Raw genomic sequence first — 18,987 nt, forward strand, 5'->3', positions numbered from 1 at the left:
CACTATATCTTGCTGAAAGAGCCTTGCAACGATTATACATTGTTGTAACTAATAGCCTAGTTTGGGCTACTGATTGGAGAGCTATCCTCAATTTAAAAGAAATGTGCAACTTGTACCTCAGCGATTTACCATTTATATAAATAATGCTGTATATCACAGGGAGGGGAGCTTAGTTTCCTGAAATAGGGTTTATTTACGTGCTCCACATTTACGTGGTCCACTTGACAACTTTACATAGACTTTTCTATTTCTTTCCCCTGTTATCATCAGACAGTTTCCAGTCCTCTTTCAGGACACAGCAGTTCGGTTGAAAATACTTCAAAATAAAGATCTCTTATTAAAACAAACTGAACAAGAAAACCCCACAAAACCAACAACAACAATAAAACCTAGTAAAAAAACATCTGTTGTACCTACATCTTCTCCAAATGTTAACAGATTGCATTTCAAATTGTATGAGACAAGGTCAGGAGAGATCATCTCCTAATCTAATGTGTACACCAGCCATTAAATTTGTCCTAATCACTTCTGTGTTGAGAACATCACTCTGTGGGTAAAAAGCATTTTCCAGGAAAGTTTTCAGTATCAATCTGAAGGTACCAGGAGGATTCCAGTACTGGACGACACTGATAGCAAACATCTCACTGGGGCCTGATCCTCTGTGTGTGAGAGACTCGCATGTGCTTCTCATTTCCAAGACTGGTTCAGCTGAATACAGACAGACATCTTGCTGAAATCAGTGTGAATATTCACATGCTCCAAGGCAGTCTAACTCCTGTCCATCTTGTTGAACATGGATCAAAGAGTGTGCTTCAATACAGACAGACCTGAACCTAGTCTGTGCTCTGAACCTACATGCTCAGGTAGGCCTGAATATGAGTGCTATGAAGTCTTAAGTGTAGAAATGTTCACCACCAAATTACTTGAAAAGGTCTTGTTTATAATAAAAATTAAGTATCTTCCTTTCCAAGGAATTGTTTCAGCAGTCTTTTGCTATTCATCCACATATAAAACAAAGGATAAATTTACCAAGATAAGTGATTGGCTGCCATTTATACTGTCTAGTGCTTTCCTTTCCCTGAAAATAGAGCAAGGATAGTTGAACTGAAAACCCAAAGACTTCCAATTATATAACTTGCCCTGTTTCCCCCTCCACTCCCCTCCCCTTACTTAATTTGTTTTAAAGAGGCCAAGGTTATGAAAATCTTACACTCATACAGTAAGAAAAATGGGATCTAAATGCAAAGATTTTTCATGCAGCATGAATTTGCCCACGTAGACTTTAAGTACTATGTTTGTTTACCAATTAAGCTATGAAACAGATACTTTGATGTATACAGTGTGTGCAATTCACACAGGTGAGATAATGGTGCAACAAAAAATTCTTCCCTCCCTGACTCATGTGTGTTTATTGAGACCATAGCTGCAATCTTTATTCAGGCTCATTTATTTACCTCAGTGGGTGTGCCATCCATGTAAGGACTACAGTTTGATGACCCAGGTTTGCAGTGTTCCTGCTGCTCTCCTGTAAGCTTTTGCATTACGCTATGCAAAATTACAGCTCTGATACTTCTGCTCTAGAAACACATGCACGCTCAGGAAGCTACGATAGGGGTTACTTTAACAATTTCCATCTTATCTGTGAATTTATAACTTCCAAGAACGTGCTGATTTATATGGTGTGGCACTGTATTTCGGACACACGCTGCCTCAGAAAATTAATGCTGCATTCTGGCAACCATATGGGCAGTTGGCTGGCAGCCATCAGAGCACGACCCTACTTCCACGCAAACCTTCCCTACCCAAGAGAACCTTGGGCACCCACTGCACAGATTGCAATGGCCCAGGAACAGAAATACAGAGATTCTGTACACTCCTGTTACTTACAACCACCAGCTCCCCCAGGGATAGATACACATCTATATGATTAACGAGCAAAGTTGCACAGCAGTGATCCCCTTGCAGCAGGTAACCACACAGGCACCGCACTTCCTGGTGTCTTAGAGAATGGAGGGGATTGCAGAAGCCTACCCACATTTCTGCGTTTCTTATGTATTCTCTTTTCTAGTTGTTGCTCTCACTTCTTTTCTAGTTGTTGCTCTCACTTCTGAGAACATAGTTTGCAAGCTCTATGGTAAAGGGCATTTATCTTATTTGTTCTGTGAAATACCTATTATTCTTTGAGGGCTGAACTAATAATCACAGTAATGGCTTATGGTAGCTCAGGTGTCTTAAGTGCCTTAGAAGAGAATGGAACATTTACACTCTTCAGTAAGGAAAGAAGTAAAGAACATTTTTCCTTACCACTCACAAATAGAGCAGTTTTTGTCCTCTGTTTTCTTGTTTCTCCCACACTACTATTTCTTACTGAATATATGATTATCAATAGAGCTAAATCTAACTCAGTGGGACTACCTAAAGGGAAACTGAGCTGGACTGGAAACTCCTCAAAGAGGATTTTGATTTTGTCATCTCACTATGCAGAAATCTCAGAAAGAATAGACAAGACAAATTTCACCTAATGGTTTCAAGTAACTTTATGCAATGCTTTGAAGATGCCTTAAAGGTAGCTCAAACATACAAACTGTTTACATTTTATTTGTATAATGCTTTCCATTCATAAATCTAATTTTTTTTTTCACAACTGTTCACAAGCATCACATCTCTTGCATGGCTTTACAGCAGCTGTTCTACTTCCTTTTCCAATACCCCTGTGAAAAGAATAGAGATTGAAAGTGAAGCAGCACACATTCTCACAATAAACTAGCTGGCACACGGTACTGTTATGCAGTTCTCTGCACACTAATTTTTTCCAAGAAGGCCAGGGCTTACACTCTGTTGCCAGCAGTTCACTCTCCATACACATAGCATCCTGCTGGTTCTCTCACACAGCTCATTTCATGGCTACGTTATGATTTTTCTTAAACCCTGATATTGCATTAAAGCTGCTGCAGTTCCACTGTGGATGGCAACAACCTGTCTGGCAGGATAAGTGGGCCTGGTTTCTTTTAACACTGTTTCCACACTGTCCAGAACAGAAAAGCATTTATCAGCAGAGGGGTTGCTCCTACCATTTGATCATTAAGTAGCATTTCCAGTGCTCCTGCCACTACTGAAATATTCTGTAGTGCTGTGCAATATCTGGGAACTGACACTGAAATGCCATCAGTGTGCTCAGTGTGCTCAGTCTGAGGGATTTGTGTGGATCCAGACCAGAGTCTCGCTATGGTCCAGAAATGCTGACTAGCTGCAGTTAAAATAGAAATAAATAATTCACAGCTGATTATACACATCACATGGGTACAGCACAGTGATAAGTTTATTTCTGGTGCTTCTCAGCATTTGAAAACCCAGGCACGCCAGTGCTGCTAATTGTACTACTCCAAGCAGCCAGTTTTCCCAGTGCAACCACCTCTTTTCCTTGGGAAAAACAATTCTACCTGTGTAGCGAGTAATAGCAAAATGGCTATCTATGCACAGCCTATACCTAAAAGTCTCCTTCCTAATCCTGAAGTAATGCACCCAATGTAGTTCATCCTGTGCCACCAATACCAGGACACAGCCAAGCATCCACTTCCATGCACTGCTCTGCAAACATCCTTTGCCAAGAGAGTACACAGCTCTCCACCTGGGCTGCTGACTGTCGCATCACCAATTTTATTCTGCTCCTTCACCTTTGTGGGCATTGCCAGAATACCCAAAGTTATCTGGATATGCAGAAAAAGCCACTCAGTGCAATTTCTTTCCTTTGGTATAAAGGATCACGGCTTTTTCTTCCTGCAGAAAGAAATAAAGGCTACATTTAGGATTATGACATTACAAGGACTTGAAAGTGCCCTCCCCACCACCTCCAATTCTCCCAGGGCTCTCAAAAGGCCTTTGAATGTCTCCCAGGGTTTGGGACCCAAGGAACAGGATCCCCTGTGTACTCGGTGCTCTGACACGGCACAGTTACGGATATAGGGCAGAAATATAACTGACCTTCACTGTAAAACCAGAGCTGCCGGCGCTTGCACAGGAGCTGTACTGCTGGGTAAAAACAATAATGTAATTGCTTAGTGGAGACAAGGCCTCTGAGGAATCCCTTCTGCAAATAACCCAATCTATCGCAACTCCAGCAAAACCCACTCTGCTGAATTCTCTCGCCAAAGAGGAACTTGAAATACTGTGCTGGGAGCACCGAAAAGGAACAGCGGTTCCCCCTTTTTTAACCACCTGAAGAAACCAAACCAAACAAAGGCACACGCTCGGGAAGCCCAGCCCAGAGCTGGCAGTTCAAGGACCACTCCTCACGCCCAGGGGACACCCGGCGCACACCAACCACAGCTGACTACGGATTGGGTCGCATCATTTACGTCGGCAGGGCAGAAAACAAAGCCGAGCTCCTACAGCCACGCTGCCCATCAAGCGATGCCCCTGACACCTCTTGCGAGAAACCGCAAGGAAATTCTCTTCCTACAAAACACTAAACCGCGTCTGATGCTTTATCTCACGCTGCGGAGATTTATGTCCGCACATTCTTTCCAGACAGCTCCTTCCCCGCAGCGCCCCGAAGGCCCCGCACGGCCGCGCCGGGGGGCACCGCGCTCAGGGCACAGCTCCGCGCTCCGCTCCGAGCCGCCTGGCGAACCAAGGCCGGCCCTGAGCGGGCGGGAGAGCGGCTTCGCCAAAGCGCTGGAAAACAGGAAAATATACCGCGCCCCGGCGGATCTTTGTTCCAGCCGGCGAGCTCTCAGGAGCCCCTCGCTGCCGCCCTGCGCAGCTCCGAGGGGCCGCGGCCACCGCCACCGCACCTGGCCGCGCCCCCACTCCCACCCCGCGCCCCGGGGACGGCAGGGGAAAGGAAGAGAAGGGAGGGGGTGCGCCGCCATCCGCCGGGCGCGGGGAGGTGACGGCCACAGGAGCGCGCGTGCACCGCGGGAGGGCGGGCGGGAGTGCGGCCGGGCGGGGGCGCGCACGGGACGGTGTGCGAGGCGGCGAGCGAGGGGAGGGCGATAGTGGGGCGGAGAAAGGCGGTGGCGGTGGCTTCGCTGGGCTCGGGGCAGGCGAACAGGACGGGCGCCGCCGAGCCAGGAGACACCGCGGCGGCTGCCGGCGCGGGGCATCCTTCCTCCACCCCGCCCCCCGCCCTTCCCTCTTTTTCTTTCTCTCCTCCGTCGCCGTCCGCCGGGACCGAGCGCGAGCGGAGCGGCGATCCCGGGGCGTTTCCGCGGCGCCCGTGCCGGCCGCCACCGAGAGGAGCGCCGGCCCCTCCCCGCCGGGGGCCTCCCCCCCCCCCCCGCTTTGCGCCCGGGGCTCGGCGGAGAGGGCCCGGCCGCGGCCCCGGCTCGGCTCCCGGCGGCGGCGGCGGCGGCGGGCTCGGCGAGGATGTCGGGCGGCGGCAGCCGGGAGGAGGAGCGGCGTAAACTCGCCGACATCATCAACCACTGGAACGCGAACCGGCTGGACCTGTTCGAGATCAGCGCCCCCACCGAGGTGAGCGACCCCGGCGCGGCCGCACGGCCCTGGCCGCCCGGAGGTGAGGCACCGCGCCCGGCGCAGGCCGCGGCCCCCGCTCCGCCACCGCGCGGCCGCCGGGCAGGGAGCCGGTGCGCGGCCCGTGCCCGGGGTTAGGTTGTGGCGGTGAGAGCACGGGGGAGAGAGAGAACGAGAGAGAATGAAGGAGGGAGGCCCGGCGGTGGGCTTCGCTTTGTGTGAGCGCCTGGCAGCGCCCGGCTTTGTGCGGCACAAAGCAACCTGCCGGCCGCGGGCGGGAGACGGGGCTGCGCCGCCGGGGCGTGACGGGCGGCGCTCGGCCGGGAGTGCGCAGCAGGAGCAGGTTCCTGGTGCCTTGTTCACATGTTGTACCGGAAAAACACAGCGGGCAGTTTCTTCCTAACGAAATGGGTGTTGCTCGCGGCTGAGAGGCTGCGTTTACTTTTCAAAAAAAAAAGAGGCCACACCCTGCCCCTGCCCCTGGTCGCGCTGCCCGGGGCCGTGCCTCGTTCTGGAGCCCTCCCTCCCCCCTCCCCACGTCGTGGGCCCGGGGAGAACGGGAGGAAATTCATTCTTGCTCTTGGCCTGGCCCTGCTCCTGGTTGATCATTAACTGATGGCTCGGAGAGCTGCGCTGTCCTGGCCGTGCAGCCGGGCACTGGCTGCTGGCGTAGCCGTGAGAAGTTCCGAGTGCCATTCTCAGGTTTTCCCATTGTGCTTTGGGTATTTTCGGTGCTGCTTGTTGTAGGCTGCTGAGCAGAGGGCTCTGTGCTATTCTGTGCACCTTGCGGTATCTATCATAATGCTAGCTCCTTGTGTTGCATAGGTCTCGCCCATATCTCCACCGGCTGACAGTCACTTGCTTCGTAACTGGGCTGATGCTGGCATAAAGTCTCTGTCGATCGTGTTTGAGAACTCAGCACCCTGGGACTGCAGAGTGACTGCTGTCTCATGAGTGCATCTGTCCATTCCCTGTGTGTTCTAACTCCAGCCCTTTTTCTGTGTGTCTGGGGGACGTTGGACTCCTGCTGTGTTGCAATAACTGGTTTAACAACTCCTATGTTTTTTGGGTCCGCCTTACGTGTTTGTCATACTGAGTTGGGCTTTGCACAAAGCTTCCTTACAGCTGCTATAGAAGGAAACATCAATTTCACTTGCATTAGCTCCATGCTTCTGCCATTCTATAGTCTTTGAACCAGTGTAGGAACATGCTCAGCACTGTCAGCAATGAGATTTATTCCAGTTGAACTGCTGATGGTTAAAATGAAGCGTATGGATATCTCTGAACATCTAAGCTTCTTAAAGTACTGGTTCTAATGATGTTTGGTAAGACTGCAGCTGTGTCTGCAGCAAACTGACGATAGGTGAAGTGCATTTTCCTTCCATCTGGAAGGAAAATTGCAAACACAAAAGCTCATGTTCTTCCTAGGTCAGTGAGTACGGCCTCAAGCTGTTGGAGTTCAGGAAGTGTTTGGGCAATGCTTTCAGACTCAGGGTTTGGATTTGGGTGGTGCTGTGTGGAGCCAGAGCTTGGTCTCTGATCCTTGGGAGTCCCTTCCAGCTTGGGATATTCTATGGTTACCCTGAGCTGATCCAAATGTGCATTATTTTCAACTCCAGTGGTGATGTGATTGTTGTGCGTGCTATTTGTCAGCACAGACAGGGCCTTTGCCAGACTATTTTAGCCCCAGCAATCCCAAGTGGTTTCCACGCTGTTCCTAGGTCAGAGGGAACATCAGGAATGTTGCACTCACAGTACAGGCTGCAGCGGGTGCAGCATTTGTACAGGTGCAGTAAGGTGGATATATGGCTTTTTTTACAGGTGGGATTGCTGTAAGCAATTGAGATGTGGCAGTTGGCTGGCTGCATTAGTGTTGCAGCAAGCACGTGCCAGCACTGTGAGCTGTCACCCAGAGCTCCCATTGTGTGTATGTTTGGGGTTTTGAGAGCTGCTACCTTGCAGTGATTCTCCAGGCTTTGCTTCCATGTAAACGGTCTCTTAAGTGACTCATCTTCTGTGTGTCCTATGTAGCAAGAATAGGCATTTCCAGAGGAATGAAACCCTTGCTTAATAGTAGGGTTTAATTTATGCCTTAGAAGAACGGGGGGGGAGGGGGCCGCAGGCAAGAAAAAAGAGAGAAATTATTGGAAAATGACAGAAGCTTTGGCACTGTCAGCACCTAAACCCTACTGATACACCTCAGCATTAGCTTGGAAGGACCCACTCCCTGGTGTGCAGTTGCTCCTGATCTACCAGGTCCTTTACCACCTCAGTGCAAAGTGTCCCATGTGCTTTGGCCTTGGACGTACAGAGTGGGATTTTGAAGCAACTTTAAATGTGTGGTTATTTTTCAGGGAAGTGCCTCATGAAATGAATCGGTTTGAGTTCCTGTTAATATTTCAGTGTCCTCAGGGATTAGGTATCCACTTCTCTGCGTGCCTCTCTTAAGTGCTAGGCACAAGTTGTTTCTAAAAGCACATTGCTGGTGAGATGGAGAGAAGCAATAGCCTTGGGTAGGGCACAGCACTGAGTCCTGTTCCTAATTTTCTCCTGTTATGTGATATGAGTGGCTACATCATTCAGTGCTGCTTTTCCTCAGCAAGACAGGGAGCGGGTCAGCTTCTGTGCCGACAGTGAAGTATTTCTCTCTGTGTATTCTATGTGAGGAAGACTGGGAACTTCTTTGCAGTAAGGATTTCCCATCTTTACCTGCTGATGCTGTCACTGAAGTCACATGTGGGGAGCAAGGTTTAACATTGTGTTGTTTTTTTTTTTTTTTAAACCTATTTTGATGCTTGGTGTCTTGCGAAACCAGATAATAGTTTGCATTCTGTTTGCTCTGAACGAATTGGTTAAGAGCAGTTCTGTGACTTTAGGGGCTTATAATGAGCAAAATAAAAGTTCTGTTTTTCAAGTTTTAGCAGCGAATGCAAGCTAACCTCCAGTGCCATCAGGAGCAGTGCTGGCTGCAGATCCTTCCTTGAGAGCTCTGCAGCACTGAGGCGAATCTGAATTTGATTCATGTAAGCATCACTGTCTCTGTCTTAAGTGATGAGACAGCTATGCATTTTAGGAAGTCCAAGAAAGACAGAGCAGGTTTTTTGGGAAACGTGGGCTGAATCATGGTTTGTTTTGCAGATAAATCAACAATCAAATTGAAAATGAAACAGAATGTTTATGCTTTTTTTTAAAATGTTTTACTGTTTCCTTGGTATTACTAGGGTTTTGAATGTTTCTCCTATCTGGCTGGCTTCTCCTCCACCCCTTTTTTCCTCTTAGTTTTTTTCTTTAGCTATGAATGGAAACCCGGTAAGAAGCCTACAGACCTACAGTAGGAAACAAATTGAGCTTTTGACCTGGTTTTGATTCTTAGGTCTTGTTTTGAGAGTTCTCAAATACGAGAAACTTTGCTAATAACTTGATAACAAGTGTGTTGTATTGAAGTTTGCAGATTAAAAACAAACGGGAAAGCAGAAGTGCATAAATGCAAATCATCTCTTTTCTTTTTAGGTTTTTTCCCCCTTTATTATATAAAATAACTGTCTATGGAAACTTTGGAAAAGAGCAAGAAAAGCAAAAGCATTATGGACTGATGCATTTATCACTGTCAGATAAAATAAATATCAGTTCTCCTGAAAGCATTTAATGTGTGGTTTAAGGCACCATAGGTGAACTAGGCGTTATAATTATTGTTGATCTTGATGGCAAGGTACAGTTTCATCTTTAATGTATGCTTTGCTAACTGTATGTGGGAGGAATGGAAGAGCTTTGTTGTTCTGAGCAGGATTTATGGATTAGGAAAGAGAGTAGCATTTAAATTTTACTTTTTTTGGGAAAAGCCCCACCTGTTCTAAAAAGTGGCTTTTTTGGTAATTGCCCAAGGCCTTGGAGGTGGATATCACAAGTATTGTTCTGTTGTACTTTTGCTTTATGATGGAGATAGCTTTTCTGATCTAGTGAACAAAAGTAGAAGCTTGCTTAAAAAAAAAAAAAAAAAAAAAAACTCAGAGAAATAAAATGCTTTGTACTGAGTGTGTGTAACTTCTAACTGGCCATGGCTTGAAATAAAAACAAGCCCCTGAATGGGGATTTTTATTTTTTTGGTCTGAAAGCACCTTGTGTAAGCTTAGCAGTGAGGTGCAGGACTAACTGCAGCCTTTCTGCACAAGCGTGTTTCTGAACTGGTTGGTGTGTTTGTGTGTTGTCATTTTTTGATACAGACTTCCCTCATATTCTGATACTGTTTGTGTATTTGGCCAAGTCAGTATATTTTACATTGTTAGGTGTTTTTGTTTTGTTTTTGTTTTGTTTTTGTTTTTTTTCAGACTTTAAATGCAAATAACCTATTTAGGGGAGATGTTGCACAGTGGGTTTTAAAGTTGATTCAATTTTTGCATTTATTCTTTGGGTTCGGATCTGATTCTGCTTCACAAAGTGCTGTAAATAATTATTGTGGCCATGCCTGGTATAAGCCATGAGTTTGTGATCTTTTCAAAGAAACTGTACAAGTTTAAATCCAATGAAAGCAATAAGAATTAGGAATCTTTTTAAGTTTTAAAACCCCTGCAGATTCCTATCTGCATGGTTGCTCACCCATTTGCTTTGAAAAATTGCCTCTGTGACTCTGAAAAGACTCATCATTTAAGACTGGGACTACCTATGGCTGCCTATTGCATTATGGACAGTCTTGTCCATAACAGTGGAAGTCTGCAGCTAGGCAGCTGTCTAAATGGTAGAAGTGCTTGTGCTTTCTTCATACACTACGTTCATTGTGACAATATGGTAATTCCTAAGCAGTCTGGAAAGGTATATTGGAAAACTTGAGGACTGTTGCCTACACTTTTCAGTGGGTAGCTATCACTAAACAGGCACAGTTAAAGAGGAGGTTGCTAACCTATAACCAATGCTTCAGAGTTTTAATTTCTAATTGCAGCTTACTGAGTGTTGACTTCTGCATCAGAATGTCTGGAGGAAAGAAATCATGAGCAGAGGTCTTCTCATTTGCATTAAAAGGACTGCTTGGAGATCAGTTCTGCTTTAACTGAGTAGAAGTGAGTAGTCTGCCTTCACAAATGAATTGCTGCTATCTGGAGAGTGATAACAGGTTTGAATTAAAATCTTGATCACAATCTACAGGCAACATAATAGCACAAAGATATTCCTCTTCTAGGAGGAAGTTTTGTGCTATGCCTTCTGTATTCCTTAAGTTGTTCCTTGACTGGTGGCTAAATAGGTTCATACAACTGAGACATACTGGCTTTGAAAATTCCCTCCCAGTGTGTGAATCTGTTGCCTGGCTAAAGTGCCATTGACAGGTATTATTTTTCAGTTGAAAAAAGCCTAGACCTCTGGAAGTGTTACAGATTTACTTGGTTAGCCCAAATGTGCCCATATTTAAGATATATCAGAAATGTTAAAATAAATGGAACACACTTGAATGATGTTCATGGATAAACTTGCTTTGTAATTGATCTTATGGACAGAGTGTTGCCTTTGTCCATAAGAAATGTTCACCTAAATGGGATAAGGAGAACTGAAATTTAGCTGAAAGATGTTATTAGCTGAAGTGAGCTGGTGTTTGTGATAAGGTTGTAGATCATGAGAAGGCACTCTGAATTTATCTTTGTGTCAATATTTGAAAAGCTGCTTTGTTACAAATACAGGGAAATAGATTGTGGCTATCCGTAATTGAGAGCATTACATTAAAGAATAACTTCTGGCTTTGGCCAGCGCTTCTGGTGAAAGTGGAGTTCAAAATCACCATGTGAAGCGATACACTGATAAACTTCTGTTATGATAAGTGAAGTCAAACGTAGCAGATGTTACAGATAAGTAACCAAAGTGCTTGATCTCTCAGACTGTAGAACTTCATGCTAAAGGAAGCCTGTTCTAAGGTACGTTTGAGTAAAGTACTGCTTACATAATCTTGGATTTTTGGTGAATTTTGGCTAGGAAAAAGTATTTTTGTGTAAAATGCCTTTTGAGTGATGCTTATCTTAGTGTCTAGAGATTTATGAGATTGTTACTTAGGCCTGTTTATTTCTGCTGTTAATATTGCCGCACTGATTTTGGAAATGTTTTCCTCTTGCTAAACAATTCTTAAATCAGTTACTAGCATCCTGATATCCTAACATTTTAGGTGGATGCTTTTCTGACTGGCTATAAAATACCAACATGAGAATTATTTCGGTAACTGATAAATGGCCTGGGTTGAAAAGGACCTCAAAGATCATTTAGTTTCAACCCCCCTGTTGTGAACAGTGTCACCAACCACCAGACCAGCTGCCCAGAGCCACATCCAGCCTGGCCTTGAATGCCTCCAGGGATGGGGCATCCACAGCCTCCTTGGGCAACCTGTTCCAGTGCCTCACCATCCTCATTCTGATAATGTATTTTTTTAAGTAGTTGAGATGAAGACAGGTGAGCAACACATCTTGTGCTTATGTGTAGCTCAGAGTTAAGAAAAGCAAAATAACTGACCAGATGTTCCATGCTCATTTTCTTTTCTCCTTCATTGTAAACTTTCCTGAGTTGCATTAAGATGCTCCTTTTATAATTTGCCAAACAAACCAGCGTTAGTAATTGAAGCTGAAATTTACAATACTGACACTAATTTTTAGTATTTTCTTGCAGTTCAGTAGCCTCTGTAAAGGAGGTGTTCTTATGCAAGTTGTTCCTCATTATTTTGTTGTTGTTGTTGTTTCTTTTTTTTAGGCTGCAGAGATTTTTGTCCCTTAATCTTTAATTGTGGATAAAAAACAGTACTTTTTTTTTATTTTTATTTATTTATATATATATTTTTTTGTGACTGTGTCTGTCCAGAAACTCAGAAATCCAAGATGAAAACAGAATGCAAATGAGATAAAAACTATTAATGAAAAATAGTTCCAATTCAGCAGAAGCACTCCAGCCGTCTTTGTGGAACGTACTGTGCCTGGTGAACTTCTGTATAATGAACAAATTTATGGGTACATAACATGAGTTTTTGCAGTGGGAGGGTTATTTTTCCATGTGATTGGTTGCCCTCAGTCACCAAGTTGCAACTGCCTTTTGTTGTTGTCTAGTTTGGTTCTCTAGGCGAGCTAAAAGATCTGCTTTGACATGAAGTCCACGCTTGTTTCTGTACGCACCTGGATTATGTGCTTGTTTCAGTGCGCAGCTGGATTGCTGACACCTCATGGTGCTCGGTGATTTCTGTTCTTTGTTAGGGGTACATAACTTAGTAAAACCATTCCATGTAGTACTTAGGGATTGTGGTCATCTGTGTCTGTTGCAGGTTTTAGCCTCAAGGTTCTCAAATTTGAAATGCTTGATCAGTATCATGTGATTATATCTTTAACTTCTACAGAGGTGCTTTCTTTCCTTTTGTGCTTGCCTGTAAGCTACGCCATCAGCTCAGCTCCTCTTCAGATCATCTTCTAGCCTAGATATTCTTTCCAGGGAACTGTACCTCTGAGATTACCTCCATCCCACTCCCCTTATGAAGGTGCCACTCTGTCTAAATCTGCTTTCTTTCTCTCCACACTGTCAAGGACAGAATTCCTCACTGTTGTGGTCTGTCTGGAACAGCATTAGTATATAGATTAATGATTACTTCTCAAAATGCATTCACAGTTGGTTCTGAGAGGCCTGGAAAAGAGTCCTAGGACCATGGATGCCATCTAGAAGACCGGTGTACCATGTTAGTTGTAAATGCAAGTGTGACATTAGGAAATGTAATACTGCAGTATGTTTTTTTTAGTGGGTTTTGAATCTCTACATATAAATGGAAAGAATCTAGTGATAGAATATATGATTGTGCTTATGAAGGTTGCATGTAGTCACAGAATCATAGAATGGTTTGGGTTGGAAGGGACCTCAAGGATCACCAAGCTCCAACCCCCCTGCTGCAGGCAGAGCCACCAACCTCCCCATTTAATACTAGTCCAGGCTGCCCACGGCCCCATCCAACCTGGCCTTGAACACCTCCAGGGACGGGACATCCACAGCCTCTCTGGGCAGCCTGTTCCAGCACCTCACCACTCTCTCTGTAGAGAACTTCCTCCTGACATCCAATTTAAACCTCCCCTCCTTCTGCTTTAAGGCATTCCCCCTTGTCCTATCACTGTTGACCCCTTTAAAAAGTTGATTCCTCTTTTTTTTGGGGTTTTTTTTTTGTTGTTGTTGTTTGTTTAAATTGTTTTTCGTAAGAGTAATCATCAATAGATTTCTGATTTTACTCATGTACTTCAAGGGTAGAAGATACAGTAGACTTCAAAAATAGTGAAGAGTTACTATAGTAATTCTTTTCAAGGATGTTAGAAAACAGCTTGTTTTGGAATGTATTTGGAAATTGAGTGCATGTTTGAATGCGTGATTCTTATTCACATACTGGGTAAATATTTTGTAATAGATTTTGTTGAATACAGCTTTGGTTGCTATACAGTGCTGGCAGACTCAGTAAAAAATGATGATATATGTTAATGGCTTCAAGGTTGGATTGTTTGTTTTAATTGTTCATTGTTTTTATTGCCAATGTGGTACATTGCAGTCTTTTGTAACTAGAACTGAGGAATATGGAAGGTCTTGCAACACCTTACTACTTAGTACAAAATGTACAGTTTTGTGGTAAACTCGCCTAAGATTTGCCCCCAGTCTGTTGTGTTTCAGGGCACAGCTGAATTTCTGGGCTGCTCTGTACCAAAAGCACCTCTATGTATATTTCTCTGTAACAGGGAAATCTCTAAGTGGAGAAATGAGTTGTCTGTTGGACAAATAAATACTGTTGCCAAAGTATGTTGCCCGTAGCAGTAACTAGAAACTACAGTTTCAATGCCTATGTTTTTCAAGCCTCTTCTGAGCTGTTTAGCAAAAGATTTCTCTTTGTCTGATTGTCAGTCCACCTTACAGGCAGAGACACAACTTAATTGGAGTGTCATGCTTTTCCATATATAATCACTGTACCGCTCACAAAGCCCAGAAGAAGATCATATCTCCCTTCCCAATGCATATTAGTGGCTGCTGCATGGCTTATGGTCGGGCAGGAGGGTTCAGACAACAAAGAAACCCTCTCCTCCCCCAGTGCCTGCAGCAACAAAAGGTCTCCTTTTCCCTCTGCCCTCCTAGTAGCTCTTCTTTGAACAGTACAGTGGTTAGAAATAAATAAATAGGAGCCTTTGACCATCTTGTTGTGATTCTCAGTTTTAGAAAAAGCTGTTATTCTAGGATCTTAGGATCTTCACTTGGAAAGCATCAACAGAGTGCTGACTGTGACGCAGCATCCTCGTGGACAGGAAGATGTTTGTGGAAAGATGCCTAATCCTACCAGATTTTCTTCTGGAAAGCTTTGTATTGATAAAATATTCTTTATAAAAACAATTTCTTTTATGTTGAGAAATATATCTGGAGAAATCTGGTTTATATCTACCTTTCATATATACATATATATATATATATATATATGGTAGTATTTACCACATTCGGATTATATTCATAGAATGCTGGGGCTTTTATTAGAAAGCCTGAATTGTTTCTATTTAAAGTGATAGTCTTTCTGAACATGAATACAATCTATTTCCAATGTGAACAGATGGACATGTTAAGTTTTCTTTACACACTGGAACAGGTTGCCCCAGGAGGTTGTGGATGCCCCATCCCTGGAGGCGTTCAAGGCCAAGCTGGATGTGGCTCTGGGCAGCCTGGTCTGGTGGTTGGCAATCCTTCACATAGTAGGGGGGTTGCAACTAGATCACTGTGGTCCTTTTCAACCCAGGCCATTCTATGGTTCTATGATTTAACACTTGCTGTATGTTTTTCGGCAATTGAAAGACTGAGATATATTTTTCACATCTGGAAAAAGAAAAGAATTTAGAATTTTTGATGGAAAGACAATGCTAATAAAGACATTGCTCGAATTTGCTAATTAATTTGGGTGGATTGCCTATTGTATCTAGTATTTGCTGTCCATTTGAGGTATCTCAAATGCATTTACTTAAGGTTGTTGCTTTTTTTTTTTTCTGTGTGTGTGTGTAAATTTTGCTTTGTTGAATGCTTTAACTTAAAAACAAACACCTGTTTCCTTTTTTTTTTTTTTTTTTTGCATTTTTTGAAATGTTCTAACAGAGCTATTCTCTATTTTGTAAAAGTTAAGAGAATTCTTTTGATCAAGTTTCAAGAAATGCTGAAATTTAATCTAATATTAAAGTGTGTTTTTGTTGTTATCATAGTGCAACAAGGGCTATTCCAATAAATTCAGCGGCAGTGCCTATCCCAAACTGTTTTGCAGCAGATAGGAACTGATGTGTAGGCAGTCTGTAGTTTTTATTAAAGTTAGAGTGTACAGTGGGATCTGTGGTGACTTTAGTGTTCACATTTTGTAGCACTCAAAATTCTGGTAGAACTTTGTGACTACTTCTTGATTACTTTCGTTTGCATGTTTTGCATTCCCACCTGCATTAAGGTTAAGTGTCAGCTCAGAAAATCAGTGCAGCAAATGTATGAGGTTAGCCAAACTTGAAAACTTTGGCTGCCTCCTCAAAGAAAGACTCCTTCGTCGTGAGTGATGAATGTCAGGTGGAAGCACAAAAGTTGGACAGCATTGCACCAACATGGTTGAGTGCTGAAGCAAAGTATTGTTCAAGCACTCTGATGATGGAGGCTGAGATAATAACTTACTAAAACTCAGCACTTAGCTGAGCTCTTGGGTTCCAGTGTTTGTTTCCAGCTGTTTGAACATCCTTGCGTACAGGGCTACTTGTAAATATCTGCTCATGTTGCTGTGAATGCACTGATCATCCCTCAGTGCCCACTCCTTTCAGAACCCTTCTCTTCCGTGCCACCCTCCTCAAAAATCCCACACCTAACCCAGATACCGCAGTCTTCTGTTTAGTGTGAAAAATATCAGTTCTGGCAGCCCTCAGATGTGTGCCTCCTCACGGTGTAGAAGCCTTGCCAAGAATGTGACCTAGGATTGTGCAGCTCTGGCATGGGTGAGCTGCACCTCCAGCACCTGCTGACTGCACTTTGGAGTCTGGAATGGCTCGGCTGATGCAACCAGGCCTCACACAGCCACAGCGTTGGTCCCAATGCTGCTGGTGACACTGTGACAACACATTTTCTTCTAATGGAGGGGAAGAAGGAGTGCTTTTTTCTTGCTTGTACTTTGATTCAAAAACCATAGACATGCTCTCATTATGTTTTGGAGAGTTCCTCCTCCTAATATACTTAGAAACCGACGTGTGTTCTCTGTCCTGAGTTCCTGCTGGGCTGTGACAGGATGAGTTTTTGGGATTAACCTCAGGTTACTGATACGTCTATCTTCTGCAGCTGTTAGAAAAGATGAGTAGTTTCTTACGTACACACACATCCTGTCCACAGCCCCTTCTTTACCCACCTCGTACTTTCTGAGGCACAGAAAGAAGGAAGCTGGTAGCACTGGCCACCTTCTTACTGTTTCTGCTATCCATTTGCCATCGTGCAGGTTGTTTTCTGCAGCTTGGAATTGTCCATCCTTCCAGGTTGTGTTGGTGATGATGGTGGAAGGCACAGGAGTTGTTTTTGTGTTGCTGTCCAGCAGTGGCTTTGAACTGATTTTTACTGCTTTTATAACAATCAGAGTTACTGTATAGTAGCAGTTGATATTTGCTGTGGCTTTTGGAAACTTGGCAAGACCTTTCGCTTCCTCATCTTCCACCTCCGAAGTCCAGCTGGTGTTAAATGATGGTATTCTAATTTGTGCTTAATTTGTTTCAAAAGTTTCTTTTTGTATTTACCTATGTGAGATCTGATTGAAATAAAACATTTGGCATCCCACTGAAATTTAACCCTTTTGTTGGGAAAAGATGCCTATTTGATGTATACAAGCAGAAGCTTTTTCTTTTTTTTTTTTTTTTTTTTTTTTTGCTATTACTGAGCTTCCCTATCCATGCAGCACAAAGTAGCACACTGTGGTCTTCTTTTTTTTACATGTTGACTAATGACTTAAAATATTGCTGGTTGTTTTGCCCAGAATGCTTTTGAAAGATGCTAGTACGTGAGATTGTTTAGATCATCCTTGACTTCTGTCTGTGTGTAGCTGTGGACTCCTAATCAGTTGTGTGTTCATTTAAGTCGTCCAGTATTCTCACTTCATTTTAATGGCTACAGGACAGTGGGGTGGGAGAACAACAGCAGTGCGTATACATGACATAACATGTTGAAAATTGTGTAGTAAATTTGGCACAGAAATAGAAGCCAGATTTTATGTATGTATGCAGTTGCTATTCAGTAGGTCATGCTACTTTTAGATTTCACCTTATAAGATATGGCCAAAAAAGTTAGCATCGTCATTTGCCCTGCCATATTCCAGTTTGGTGTTATGTTGACTAGAACAGTATAGCTGAGAATGATCATCTTCTCTGTTTGATACCTGCGTACAATGTAAAATAGGTTAAGTACCTTATAGAAAACATGAATCATCTCTATCTTTGTTTTTATTTCTTTGTTTCTTAAGTACTTACATATCAAATTTCCACGAAGCTGTCTTATTTTGTTAAATAGGTGGCTGTTAATTTTTGAACTTGACAGGTAATTTATTTTCTTCAGATATGTAACTTTCTAGTATTCAAATTGGTAGAAAGCCTATGAACTGTTCATTATGCCTATCATGTTCTTAAAGGAATAACCAAGTTCAGAAGAAATGCAAAATCCCTGAATGCTTTGTGATTGAAAAGCAGACCAATAAGGCAGAAAAAACCTGGCCATCACACACCTTGCTGAGCTAGATACTCAAAGTACCTAATGTAAAGAAAGCATGCTTCTCTCTGTGCATGATAGTTAAATGAAACATAACAGCTTACATGTTCAATTTTTGCTTCTGTGTACAGTGTTAGTGCAAAATACAATATTCATATGACTCAGCCTGAAGAAGTTTACAGTCTACAGAAGCATGGAAAGAAAAGAGTAACTGTCACACTGTGAGTGATTATTTATTGCTAATTAAATAAGACAAAAAGAGCTCGGAGATGCCTCCTGTTTTAAATACCTTTCCTCTTCTGTATGCTGCAATCTTTGCTTCTTGGCAGATTCTTTTTTACAGGTCAGCTTTTCGTATTCTCATGACACACTCCGTCACTAATGAGAGGATAGACCTGTCTTTTGCACAGTTTTACAGCTGTATCAATTCTGATTTGCTGCTAGGATTCTTTGGGTAAATCATCAGTTAAATCCCAAATTGTTTCATGGTGAGTCAGAAGATACTTGAAATCTTACAAGGCAGTATCGCCTACATTAACTGTGTTTTATTATCTGAGTAAGCTGAAGCAAGTTACTGAATGCTTTTGTAATCTGAGCCTGTTTAAACTCGAAGTACTCCTGTACGCAGTTAATCATCTGCATTAATGTTTGTATTGTAACTTGTCCTTGGTTCATGTGCCACTGAAACGACAGCCCTTTGATAAGAATAAAATTAAGGTTATTTAATAGAACTGCACTTTAGAGCAAGAAAATGCTTGAAAGTAATCGACCATTTGTTCTGTACTTTTCAGTGCAGGAGGA

At 43.4% G+C, this 18,987-nt stretch overlaps 1 protein-coding gene and 1 long non-coding RNA gene across 20 annotated transcripts in view; one reads left to right on the plus strand and one right to left on the minus strand.

Moving 5' to 3' along the window:
* Positions 1-2,582: 2,582 nt before the first annotated feature.
* Positions 2,583-4,760, minus strand: LOC122161303. 4 transcript variants are annotated; one of them, XR_006169152.1, is made up of 3 exons: positions 4,696-4,760; positions 3,982-4,026; positions 2,583-3,777 (listed from the first exon to the last, which is right to left on the minus strand). It is a non-coding gene; the product is annotated as an uncharacterized LOC122161303 (long non-coding RNA). The 4 variants fall into 4 exon arrangements; XR_006169153.1 differs by having other exon boundaries at positions 3,982-4,029; positions 4,696-4,757; XR_006169154.1 differs by lacking the exon at positions 3,982-4,026 and having other exon boundaries at positions 4,696-4,757.
* Positions 4,761-5,357: 597 nt separating this feature from the next.
* Positions 5,358-18,987, plus strand: part of AFDN (afadin, adherens junction formation factor) — a 111,801-nt gene continuing 98,171 nt past the window's right edge. For all 16 annotated transcript variants that reach the window (XM_042828043.1, XM_042828107.1, XM_042828154.1 and 13 more), the window contains exon 1: positions 5,358-5,475. In XM_042828043.1, coding sequence (XP_042683977.1) covers positions 5,368-5,475 — 108 coding nt within the window. In that variant the 5' untranslated portion in view covers positions 5,358-5,367. The remainder of the gene's footprint in view (positions 5,476-18,987) is intronic.

The sequence above is a fragment of the Centrocercus urophasianus genome, unplaced genomic scaffold (genome assembly GCF_019232065.1).
Source record: "Centrocercus urophasianus isolate 14NV4802_14NV808 unplaced genomic scaffold, USGS_Curo_1.0 seq_10, whole genome shotgun sequence".
Taxonomy (NCBI): Eukaryota; Metazoa; Chordata; class Aves; order Galliformes; family Phasianidae; genus Centrocercus; species Centrocercus urophasianus.